The sequence below is a fragment of the Leucopleurus acutus genome (assembly GCF_964270905.1).
Source record: "Leucopleurus acutus genome assembly, chromosome: 7".
Lineage (NCBI taxonomy): Eukaryota > Metazoa > Chordata > Mammalia > Artiodactyla > Delphinidae > Leucopleurus > Leucopleurus acutus.
The window spans coordinates 43,966,045-43,979,469 of record NC_139150.1 but is presented as its reverse complement, the minus strand read 5'-3'; the positions used below and the strand labels follow the sequence as shown (position 1 = coordinate 43,979,469).

At 39.2% G+C, this 13,425-nt stretch overlaps 1 protein-coding gene across 4 annotated transcripts in view; it reads left to right on the top strand.

The window, feature by feature from the left end:
- The window catches only part of PCSK5 (proprotein convertase subtilisin/kexin type 5), a 452,417-nt gene that overhangs the window by 198,233 nt on the left and 240,759 nt on the right, over positions 1-13,425 (top strand). For all 4 annotated transcript variants that reach the window (XM_082843248.1, XM_082843247.1, XM_082843246.1 and 1 more), the window contains exon 9: positions 2,279-2,379. In XM_082843248.1, coding sequence (XP_082699374.1) covers positions 2,279-2,379 — 101 coding nt within the window. The remainder of the gene's footprint in view (positions 1-2,278; positions 2,380-13,425) is intronic.

Sequence of the window (13,425 nt, the reverse complement as noted above, 5' to 3'; positions counted from 1 at the left end):
AAAAAAAAAAAAAAAAAAAGAATTGAAAACAGGATCTGGAAGAGATATTTACACACCTATGTTTATTGCAGCGTTATTCACAATAGCCAAGAGGTGGAAGCAACCCAAATACCAATTGACAGATGAATGAATAAAGAAAATATACTATATAATACAATGGAATATTATGCAGCCTAAAAAGAAGGAAATCCTGCCACATGCTACAACACGGATGAGCCTTGAGGACGTTATTCTAAGTGAAATAAGCCAATCACAAAAAAGACAAATGCTGCATAATTCCACTTACATGAGGTACCTAGAGCAGTGACAGTCACAGAAGCAAACAGTAGAATGGTGGTTGCCAGGGGCTGGGGAGGGGCCATGGGGAGTTGTTTAATGGGTAGAGTTTCAGTCAGGCAAGGTGAAAATGTCCTAGAGCTCTAGGATTGCACAGCAAAGTGCACGTAATTAGCAATACTGTACTGTACACTTAAAAAGTTGTTAAAAGGGTAAATCTGTGTTATGTGGGGTTTTTTGCCTCGCTCCCTCCAAAAAGGAATACCTTTTTAACGTCAACAATTGAAAAATCTCAGAAGTTTCTTAATGTAGAAGTGGGTAGGGCTCTCTCTACCCAGACATCTTGCGAACATCCACCTTGGAGGCTCAGAGGATGGCTAGCTAATCACGTCTGTGAATCTAGAAACAACTTGCCCTGCTTGCCAAACACACGGTCGGGCTCTTGCCCAGCTCTCAGTTATTCCAGAAAAGAGTGCAAGGCTTGTCTCCTCTCTCCCACCACCTATCTACATGGTTCTCTATATTTTTACTCTTTCTCCCATTTCTTTTGTATCAGTGCCTCTCTGGTATGGCTAATCTGGTAATATTAGTGGTGTCAAAAGGCATAAAGAACAGATAGTGAGCGCTGATGGCCTCGTGTGAAACTAAATCACCAGGATGTCAGTCTCGATTCATGACAGATAATTAAAGAGTCCCTTCAGACGTCCTCATGTGACCCTGAGGAAACTTTTAGGGGAGGACTCATTTTTAAAGAGTTATGCAGGGCTTTCTTTCGGTGATGAGCAAATTTCTTTCCAAGTCAGCTAATCTGCATTCTTTTGAAGGATGCACCGTAGAAAAGCAAGGCTTTGTTTTCGCCACCTCTATCCCCCTACACCTTTCTGATGACCTTTCACCTCAGTTTTCTTATCTGTAAAATATGGGCAATACACTTGTCCTGATGGCTGAGAAAGCTTTACCAATGTCTTCCAATAACTACAGTGAGACTCCTAAGTTCATCTCACAAGCCTTGTAGCTTTCCAGCAGGAGGGCTATTAGTCCCAAGGGGGCAAAAAAGGATTCTTATCAGGGAGGGAGGATCTTAGATATTACAGTGGTTTGCAAAATTATATACCATAGTGCTTTATTTCTCTTGTTATGAAGATTCTGCATTTAATTTTTCTTCTTTCATGAAATGATCATGGAACAAAGGTTGAGAAACACTGCCCTTGCTGCTGGGCATGTTATTCAGCCATAGCTGAAGTGAACTAGATTCAAACCAAGAGGAAAAAATGATCTAGTTCTCACATTTTGATCTTTAAAAAAATAGAAAATGGCTAATCTCCTATAATATACAAGCATGCACTTAGATCTGTTCATTTCACATCAAGTACACTGGCTTCAACCTTGTTTTTAGTATTTGTGTTACATCTATCAGGAAGTCTTGGTTCATCCAAGTCACATTTCTGTGCATTCTAAAAATGAGTCTGTAAGCAAAGTTCCTTCTAGGACAGAATAAATCTTTTGCTTGAAACCTGCAGCTTTTCCAATGTAATAGTTCTAGGAGGGCAGGAACAAGACCCTGTGCTTTTATTCCTTATGCTAGGTGCTTAACTCAGTGTCTGGTTGTTGGATCAACATGTTTGATTATTTAAAATGTTGGAGTAATGAAAGAACTTTCGTTTTAACTAACGCTGGGACCAGAGAGAGGCAAGTGAGGTGCCTAGGGTGTAAAATTTAAGGATACACTTGCACAACCCGTATGTTTCAGGCCAAAGGCTCACCTCAGTCCTCACCCTGGTTGTAACACAAGTGGAATCCAATTTCCAAACCCTCCCCTTTTCAGAGTTGATTTACACAGGCAATTCTCTGGAAGTGATACAGCCACAGGAGTGCAGGAACAAGGAATTTAAAACAACTATTTCAACACCCCTCCATTCCAGTTTTATGAGTAAATTTCTTTTTACTTGCGTGTGACTCACATTGACCCCAGAGCCCTAAATTTTCCACTTCTGTCTTCTAGATCACTACGGATCTGAGGCAGCGTTGCACGGACAACCACACTGGGACATCGGCCTCAGCCCCCATGGCTGCAGGCATCATTGCACTGGCCCTGGAAGCCAAGTAAGCCTTTATCTCCATATGTCTCCACTGGCGACAGCCCCTCAGCTCAAGGACAGTTTACCCCTTCGCTAGTATACAGTCTCGAGCACAAATAGCCAGACTATAATCTTCCCAATTCCACCTTTAAAACTGCAAAGATTAGGCCTTAAGAAAAGCTTCCCCTCTGTTAAGGGAAAAGGCAACTTTTTTGGTCTTTATCTTCTTAAGAAATCAAACTGTGTAATTACTTTATTGTGGAGTCATAGTGCAGGCATGCCAGTTGGCTGTAACACTCTTGCCTTGTTGAGGTTTTTATTCTAGTCGGGGAATGTTCTGTGAGTCTCAGAAAGCTTAGGTCTGCCCACTTCTGGTTCCTTTCCCTGAAGGACAGCAATGCAGCTCAGATTCCATGACAGTAGAACCGTCACAGACTCACTCTGGGGAGCAAAACACGGCAAGGTCATATGACAGGAGCCCAGGAAGAAAGACAACCCCCTTAACTGAAATCCTTCTTAATGTAGTCAAATTTGGTGTTTAAAAGATCCCTTTGAAAGGCCCCCTCAGGTTATTTTAGGTTCTTAGGTTACATTTATATGCTGGTAGGTCTCCTCTCTTCTTTCTCCAAGCACCAATAGATTAGTTTGTCTTAACTCTTTGAAAACCTAATAGAGATCTACACTCCCTTACCCTCAATTTCAAAAGCCAAAATGGCCTGAAAACTGAAAGTTGTTTTTTGCACATTTGACACCAAAACTCATTTGATGGCAAAGCTTGCCCAGAACTGATTTGAAGCTATTTTCAGTCTCTATGTATTGTGAAAATTCACACATTTCACTGTAGAAGCATTAATATCTTTGATTATGAGGTGCTAGCTTGGACCCCACTGGAAGTTTTGTGTACCATATGCTGTGGACACCATAGCTGAAAAAATTTTGAATTCCGAACATATCTGGTCCAAGGATTTTATAAAAGGGATCGTGGGCCTGAACTCTGAGGCCATCCCTACAGGAGGATCATAACAAGAAGGAATTGAAGTAATTACATAAGTGTTTTTCCAAAAATAGCCTTGCATCCCTGCCCTAGGGAGGAATGGAAAGATTCTTTCATATAAACCTGGTGTAGAGCCATAGCAGGTGACAGGGAAAGAATACAAGAATCATGATGAGACTCGGGTATTAATAAGAACAGTACTGTTTCATTCCCGGTACGTATTGGCTTCCCAACATTTACAGCTGACTCTCTATAAGGCAGACAGCCTCTGTCAAGGCAGTTGGGCCTCAATGTAATATGGATTCAGTAAATTGCTAAGTCATGTGTAATTCCTTGGACTGAGACAGGCAGAAGAACACAGGCTCTGGATATGGTGGTATCTTAGCCCATTCAAGCTGCTATAACAAAATACCATAAACTGAGTGGCTTATAAACAACAAACACTTATTTCTCACAGCTCTCGAAGCTGGAAAGTCCAAGATCAAGGTGCCAGCAGACTTAGTGTCTGGCAAGGACCCACTTCCTAGTTGGCTTTACATGGTAGAAGAAAGGGGCAAGGGAGGTCTCTGGATAAATGTCTCTTCTAAGGGCACTGATCCCATTAAAGAGGTCTCCAGCCTTGTGACCTAATCACCTCCCAAAGGCCCTACCTCCTAATACTCTCACATTGGGTGTTAAGTTTCAACATACGAATTTTAAGGGGACACAAATATTCAGACCATAGCAGGTACCATATCTTTTGGTGGCCTCCTGCCCCTAAGCATTGACATTGAGAGATATTCAAGCTCCCATCAATGTTTGGATTTGTTTTGTTTTGGCAGGGTTAAATATTAAATCATTTCAACACATTTTATCTTTTAAAGTGTTAAAAGTTTAGCGAGGAGTTGGCACTTATTCTATTCTCACTTTATAACTTTTCACTGGACTGTTCTGACAGCAGATTAAGTATCTGTGTTTTTAATTTGGCGACTGTAAGTTGGATTTTGAAAAATATATCGTCTTCATTCTGAAATTCTGGGTTGTTTCTCTGGAATAGTCTCCTGTCCACAAACTACTAAAAAAAAAAAAAACAAATCAGGAATTCTTCCTGCACCTCCCCGTTTCCCAAAAAAAGGATATAATCTCAAATTTGGCAACCAAGTACCATAACTGTGGCTGTACAGCACATGCTACTCAGTCCCTTGAAATACTACTATAACACTAATATTTTCAACAATAATTCTTTTAACCACTATTTAAGCTCAAATGAAAAATCCTTAATTTTATGCCTCAAACAACACACTCAGTTGGATAAGGTTGCTTTGGGGCTGGGGAACACACTGGAAAGCTGCCTGTTTTCTTTCCCTTTGCATTTTGAGCATTTTTTTAAGATTGATTTTTGCCAAAACTGCAATGGGTGGAAGGAAGGTCCTAGGATAGAGTTTAGAAAATCCACTGTATTTTAAGATTTTAAACAGTCTAGTCCGATCATGCGGCCAAAGTATATAGTAAACAACCAGATCAGGTGAGAAAGAATAAACCTTTCCTTGCATCTCTATCGGTTTGTTCTACAGGCCAATCTTTGCCTGTAAGTGAAGCTGAAAGTTGGGGGAAATAGGCCTGAGTACCTCAAGAATGGGTCAGGCATGGATGTTAAACTAGCATCAATAAGCAACGGGCCTCCCATGGGAGAAAAAGGTATCTAAATAGCAAAGAGCTCAAGTAACAGTGTACCAAGGTTGCAGTTGTTCTCAACAAAGCTAAGTTTAACCCTTGGTAAGTGTACCTCACCCAGTCACCCAACCTCCACCACCAGTACTTCTTAGCAACACTTAAACCTTGGTATTTTGAGATTCAGCGTTTGCTATCACAAGTTGAAGAGCCTGATAGTAGTGCGCTGTTATCCACATTCCAAGACCCCCAGTGGATGCCTTTAACCACAGACAGTACCAAGCCCTATATGTACTATGATTTTGCCTATCAGTACATACCTATAACAAAGTTTAATTTATAAATTAGGCACAGTAAGAAATGAAGAACAGTAACTAAAAATAGAGCAATTATAACAATATACTGTATTAAAAGTTATGTGAATGTGGTCTCTCTCAAAACATCTTATAGGACCATACTCACTCTTCTTGTGATGATGTGAGATGATCAAATGCCTCCGTGTTGAAATGAAGTGAGGTGAATGGCGTAGGCATTGTGACGTAGTGTTAGGCTACCACCGACCTTCTGATGATACGTCAGAAGGAGGGTCATCTTTGGGTAATCTGGATCATCACGCCATGGTTGGCGATCTCAGGTGGGACAGGGCTGGACAGTATGAGATTTCATCGCACTACTCAGAATGCTGTACAATTTAAACTTACGAATTGTTTGTTTCTGGAATTTTCCATGTAATATTTTTGGACCGTGGTTGACCATGCATAAATGAAACCGCAGAAAGAGAAGACAAGGATTGGGGCGGGGAGGTGGACCACTGTACTCCCTTATAAGGAGGGAAGAGAGAAAGCCAGAGCTGGGCAGAATTCTGACCCAGGACTCTGTCCAGCACTTCAGATATTCACCCCCTGCTCAGGTCAGATGAGTCACTGGATGAGGCTGAGCGTTCAGCTGAAAAGCTGCAGGCGGGGACTGCCAGTCCCTAGCCACCTGCATAGCCCAGCTCTTTCTGCCCGACAAGGAGAAATGCATCGCTTCTCCTAACGTCACTAGGTTACAGTAGTATATACTCGGGGAAAACTGCCACCTCCCAGCTTCTTCACAGCCTGCTTCCTTTACATCCTCACGTGCTTGCTTGCATCGGCACATTTGCCTGGATCAGTAGGACTGTGGGTCCTACTGTGGGTGCTACTCCAACTGTTGACCCCTCTGCATTGTGAGTCTTCTTGCTCCCCTAAGGTTGGAGCTTTCCAAAAAATCTTCTTAGGAAACTAACGGAAGAGAAAACAAAAACAAAACAGAGAAGCTTAAAGTGTTCAGATCTCTTATCTGAACGCAACAAAAGTTTGGTCATTAACTCTGCTGTGATAACTAATAGGACTCCCAGGCCATCCTTACCCTGTGGGGTATGTAAGAGCATGTGTTGTAAGAAACTCCACTGTAACTGACACACCCCCAGATCCTTGGGTAAAAGTGTACCACTCCCAAGACTGGAAGGATTCTCAGTTCTAAAGACCTACCTCCTTTCCTTTTTGTCCTGAGTCTAGAGCCTCTTTAAGCTCTATAGCCACCTCTGACAGTCTGATCATAACTTTGTCTTTCTAATTACTAAACGATTTCCTCCTGCTCCTAAAAATGTTACCTGGGTGCGAGAAGCTCTAAAGATTTTCCCTCCTAAAAATCAGGAGCAATTTCAGAATAAGAGAAAACACGGGCATCTTAAAAGAGAGGCAAGAAAACTGTTTCTGTTTCGGGGTACCCTCATCACATATGTATTAGTTCAGAGGTTTGGCTTTTGTGGATTTGGGGGGAATTTTCTGGTTTTTCAGTTGAGTGAGTAGGGACTATGTAATCAGTGATTACAAGTAAACTAATTATCATTTGGTCCATTGCTACTTAAAATGACATCTTTTTATATACTGTAACTGAAAAAGTTTAAGTAAAGTAAGTGTCCTGGGAGCAGGTTTCTTTATTTTTTTTTTATTGAAGTATAGTTGATTTGCAATGTTGTGTTAATTTCTGCTGTACGACAAAGTGATTCAGTTATACATATATACACATTCTTTTTTAAATATTTTCCATTATGGTTTATCATAGGATACTGAATATAGTTCTCTGCTATACAGTAACACCTTGTTGTTTATCCATTCCATATATAACACCTTACATCTGCTAACCTCAACCTCCCACTCCACCCCTCCCCCAACCCCCTCCCCCTTGGCAACCACTAGTCTGTTCTCTATGTCCATGAATCTGTTTGTTTCATAGATAAGTTCATTTATGCCATATTTTACATTCCACACATAAGTGATATCATATACTATTTGTCTTTCTCATTCTGACTTACTTCACTTAGTATGATAGTCTCTAGTTGTATCCATGTTGCTGCAAATGACATTATTGTGTTCATTTTTATGGCTGAGTAGTATTCCACTGTATATATGTATATACCACATCTTCTTGATCCATTCCTCTGTAGATGGACATTTAGGTTGTTTCCATGTCTTGGCTATTGTGAATAGTGCTGCTGTGGACATAGGGGTGCATGTATCTTTTTGAATTAGAGTTTTCTCTGCATATATGCCCAGGAGTGGGATTGCTGGATCATATGGTAATTCTATTTTTAGTTGTCTGAGGAACCTGGGAGCCAGGTTTCTTAAATGAAGAAAGTAGTTGGGTCTTCCCTGGTGGCGCAGTGGTTGAGAGTCCGCCTGCCGATGCAGGGGACACGAGTTCATGCCCCGGTCCGGGAAGATCCCACATGCCGCGGAGCGGCTGGGCCCGTGAGCCATGGCCGCTGAGCCTGCGCGTCTGGAGCCTGTGCTCCACAACGGGAGGGGCCGCAACAGTGAGAGGCCCACGTACCACAAAAAAAAAAAAAAAGAAAAGAAAAAGAAAGTAGTGAAACATAACTAATAGTGTTGAGTGAGCAACCTAGAAAAACATCAAGTCATATTTGTAAGGTGCTTTGTATCTCAATGCTGGTATATATTACCAGTACCCCAGACGTGTAGAAAGAAAAAAATATGTTGCTAGCAAATGATATTTCATATAAAATGGTTTATGAAATAACTGACATTCATAAAAACCTAGTATTCAGAATCATAAACTCTGTTTTACTGAAAATTTTCCTGCCTTGAGTCTGCAACTATTAGCTAAGGAAAGCTATTTTAGTAGTGTTTTATATGTTAAATTATCAGCATTAGCTCAGGAAATTCAGAATTTAAATTCACCAAAGAAACTTTTTGCCTTGAATCGCAAATGGTCTTTCACTGGAAATTTGAACAGTATGTACTCGGCAAACAAGAAATGTGGCACAATGAATGGTAAATAACAGGGACTGAGTTGGGTAGAAACATCTGACATTATTTAGCACTGATACAAGGAATCTGCCACAAATTCCTGTTTTAAGTGACCCAAAGCCTTTTCCTCAGATTTCATATCTCAGGGGCCACAGGGATACTATCCTTTGAGAACATTTAATACATCCAGATCTAAATTTAGAAAATAAATAAATTGAGGTGGCAGCTGTTATTCTGTTCTGTATATTCTATAATGTGTATTCCATTCTATACATATATCTATTCTGTATATGCATATATGTATTCTGTATATACTAGAAATAGACCTGGTACACATTAAACATTAGCTGCCCTTGGTGTTCTACGCATGTGCATGCATAAACACACACACATTCCTAGGTAGGCTCATCTACTTTCTTCTTATTATCTATCTGTTCTCTCTTATTTCAATTGTCTACTACCACTGGTTTACCATATAGGTATATGTAGAACAAGATTCTAGAATATATATAGAGAGAATATAGTTCTAGATAGCTTAGACAACTTCTGTTCTTGTACTACAGATGTTTTTGTATGTATTACCTTCCAAACAAGGCTTAAACTCCTTGAGACTAAAGACTGTATCTTACAGTCTTTATTTATGTGTATGTAATCAATATCTATTGCATACTAAAAATTTTTTAACATCTTTATTGGAGTATATTTGCTTTACAATGTTGTGTTAATTGCTGCAGTATAACACAGTGAATCAGCTATACAAATACATATATCCCCATATCCCCTCCCTCTTGCGTCTCCCTCCCACCCTCCCTATCCCACCCCTCTAGGTGGTCACAAAGCACCAAGCTGATCTCCCTGGGCTATGTGGCTGCTTCCCACTAGCTATCTGTTATATGTTTGGTAGTGTATATATGTCCATGCCACTCTCTCACTTCATCTCAGCTTACCCTTCCCCCTCCCCCTCCCCGTGTCCTCAAGTGCATTCTCTACATCTGCGTCTTTATTCCTGTCCTGCCCCTAGGTTCTTCAGAACCATTTTTTTTTAGATTCATATATATATATATATATATATATATGTGTGTGTGTGTGTGTGTGTGTGTGTGTGTGTGTGTGTGAGTGTGTGTGTGTGTGTTAGCATATGGTATTTGTTTTTCTCTTTCTGACTTACTTCACTCTGTATCACAGACTCTAGGTCCATCCACCTCGCTACAAATAACCCAATTTTGTTTCTTTTTATGGCTGAGTAATATTCCATTGTATATATGTGCCACACCTTCTTTATCCATTCATCTGTCAATGAACACTTAGGTGGCTTCCATCTCCTGGCTATTGTAACTAGTGCTGCAATGAACATTGTGGTACATGACTCCTTTGAATTATGGTTTTCTCAGGGTATATGCCCAGTAATGGGATTGCTGTGTCCTATGGTAGTTCTATTTTTAGTTTTTTAAGGACCCTCCATACTGTTTTCCATAGTGGCTGTATCAATTTGCATTCCCACCAACAGTGCAAGGGGATTCCCTTTTCTCCACACCCTCTCCAGCATTTATTGTTTGTAGATTTTTTAATGATGGCCATTCTGACTGGTGTGAGGTAATACCTCATTGTAGTTTTGATTTGCATTTCTCTAATGATTAGTGATATTGAACATCCTTTCATGTGTTTGTTGGCAATCTGTATATCTTCTTTGGAGAAATGTCCATTTAGGTCTTCTGCCCATTTTTGGATTGGGTTGTTTGTTTTTTTGATATTGAGCTGCACGAGCTGCTTGTATATTTTGGGATTAATCCTTTGTTGGGTGCTTCATTTGCAAATATTTTCTCCCATTCTGAGGGTTGTCTTTTCATCTTGTTTATGGTTTCCTTCGCTGTGCAAAAGCTTCTAAGTTTCATTAGGTCCCATTTGTTTATTTTTGATTTTATTTCCATTACTCAGGGAGATGGGTCAAAAAAGATCTTGCTGTGATTTATGTCATCCAGTGTTCTGCCTATGTTTTCCTGTAAGAGTTTTATAGTGTCTGGCCTTGCATTTAGGTCTTAAATCCATTTTGAGTTTATTTTTGTGTATGGTGTTAGGAAATGTTCTAATTTCATTCTTTTACATGTAGCTGTCCAGTTTTCCCAGCACCACTTATTGAAGAGGCTGTCTTTTCTCCACTATATATTCTTGTCTCCATTATAAAAGATAAGGTGACCATATATGTGTGGGTTTATCTCTGGGCTTTCTACCCTGTTCCATTGATCTATATTGCTGTTTTTGTGCCAGTACCATACTGTCTTGATTACTGTAGCTTTGTAGTATAGTTTGAAGTCAGGGAACCTGATTCCTCCAGCTCCATTTTTCTTTCTCAAGATTTGGGGTCATTTGTGTTTCCGTACAAATTGTGAATTTTTTTGTTCTAGTTTGGTGAAAAATGCCACTGGTAGTTTGGAAGGGATTGCACTGAACCTGTAGATTGCTTTGGGTAGTATAGTCATTTTCACAATGTTGATTCTTCCAGTCCAAGAGCATGGTATATCTCTCCATCTGTTTGCATCATCTTTAAGTTGTTTCATCACTGCCTTATAGTTTTTTGCATACAGGTCTTTTGTCTCCTTAGGTAGCTTTATTCCTAGGTATTTTATTCCTCTGTAGCAGTGGTAAATGGGAGTGTTTCCTTAATTTCTCTTTCAGATTTTTCATCATTCGTGTATAAGAATGCAAGAGATTGCTGTGCGTTAATTTTGTATCCTGCTACTTTACCACATTCATTGATTAGCTCTAGTAGTTTTCTAGTAGCATCTTTAGGATTCTCTATGTATAGTATCATGTCATCTGCAAAGAGTGACAGCTTTACTTCTTCTTTAAAGATTTGGATTCCTTTTGTTTCTTTTTCTTCTCTGATTGCTGTGACTAAAACTTCCAACACTATGTTGAATAATAGTGGTGAGAGTGGACAACCTTGTCTTGTTCCTGATGTTAGAGGAAATGGTTTCAGTTTTTCACCATTGGGAACGATGTTGGCTATGGGTTTGTCATATATGGCCTTTATTATGTTGAGGTAAGTTCCCTCTATGCCTACTTTCTGGGAGTTTTTTATTATAAATGCGTGTTGAATTTTGTCGAAAGCTTTTTCTGCATCTATTGAGATGATCATATGGTTTTCCTCCTTCAGTTTGTTAATATGGTTTTTCACATTGATTGATTTGCATATATTGAAGAATCCTTGCATTCCTGGGATAAACCCCACTGATCATGGTGTATGATCCTTTGAACGTACTGTTGGATTCTCTTTGCTAGTATTTTGTTGAGGATTTTTGCATCTATGTTCATCACTGATATTGGCCTGTAGTTTTCTTTCTTTGTAACCTTTGTCTGGTTTTGGTATCAGGGTGATGGTGGCTTCGTAGAATGAGTTTGGGAGTGTTCCTCTCTCTGCTATATTTTGGAAGAGTTTGAGAAGGATAGGTGTTAGCTCTTCTCTAAATGTTTGATAGAATTTGCCTGTGAAGCCATCTGGTCCTGGGCTTTTGTTTGTTGGAAGATTTTTAATCACAGTCTCAATTTCAGTGCTTGTGATATGTATGTTTATATTTTCTATTTCTTCCTGATTCAGTCTCAGAAGGTTGTGCTTTTGTAAGAATTTGTCCATTTCTTCCAGGTTGTCCATTTTATTGGCATAGAGTTGCTTGTAGTAGTCTCTTAGAATGCTTTGTATTTCTGCGGTGTCTATTGTAACTTCTCCTTTTTCATTTCTACTTTTATTGATTTGAGTCCTCTCCCTCTTTTTCCTGATGAGTCTGGCTAATGGTTTATCAATTTTGTTTATCTTCTCAAAGAACCAGCTTTTAGTTTTATTCATCTTTGCTATCATTTCCTTCATTTGTTTTTCATTTATTTCTGATCTAATCTTTATGATTTCTTTCCTCCTGCTAACTTTGGGGGTTCTTTTTGTTCTTCTTTCTCTAATTGCTTTAGGTGTAAGGTTAGGTTGTTTATTTGAGATGTTTCTTATTTCTTGAGTTATGATTGTATTGCTATAAACTTCCCTCTTAGAACTGCTTTTGCTGCCTCCCATAGGTTTTGGGTTGTATTTTCATTGTCCTTTGTTTCTAGGTATTTTTTGATTTCCTCTTTGATTTCTTCAGTGATCTCTTGGTTATTTAGTAGCATATAGTTTAGCCTCCACGTGTTTGTATTTTTTACAGATTTTTTTCATGTAATTGATACCTAGTCTCATAGCGTTGTGGTCGGAAAAGATACTTGATACGATTTCAATTTTCTTAAATTTACCAAGGCTTGATTTGTGACCCAGGATATGATCTATCCTGGAGAGTGTTCCATGAGCACTTGAGAAGAAAGTGTATTCTGTTGTTTTTGGATGGAATGTCCTATGGATATCAATTAAGTCCGTCTTGTTTAATGTGTCATTTAATGCTTGTGTTTCCTTATTTATTTTCATTTTAGATGATCTTTCCATTGGTAAAAGTGGGGTGTTAAAGTCCCCTACTGTGATTGTCTTACTGTCGATTTCCCCTTTTATGGCTGTTAGCATTTGCCTTATGTATTGAGGTGCTCCTATGTTCGGTGCATAAATATTTACAATTGTTATATCTTCTTGGATCGATCCCATGATCATTACGTAGTGTCCTTCCACGTCTCTTATAATGGTCTTTATTTTAAAGTCTATTTTGTCTGATATGAGAATTGCTACTCCAGCTTTCTTTTGATTTCCATTTGCATGGAATATCTTTTTCTGTCCCCTCACTTTCAGTCTGTATGTGTCCCTAGGTCTAAAGTGGATCTCTTGTAGACAGCATATATACGGGTCTTGTTTTTGTATCCATTCAGCCAGTCTACATCTTTTCGCTGGAGCATTTAATCCATTTACATTTAAGGTAATTATCGATATGTATGTTCCTATTACCATTTTTTAAAATTTTTTTGGCTTTGGTATTGTAGCTCTTTTCCTTCTCTTGTGTTTCCTGCCTAGAGATAAAAAATAATTTTTAAAGCATCATGCTAGGAGCTAAGTGAATTAGGCAGGACATAATTCAAGTATTTGTAAACTCTGTCACTTGCCTTCAAAGGATCTTAAAATATCATTAGGGGGCATATGGACACCAGCATTCATGCACAAATAATTTAAGAA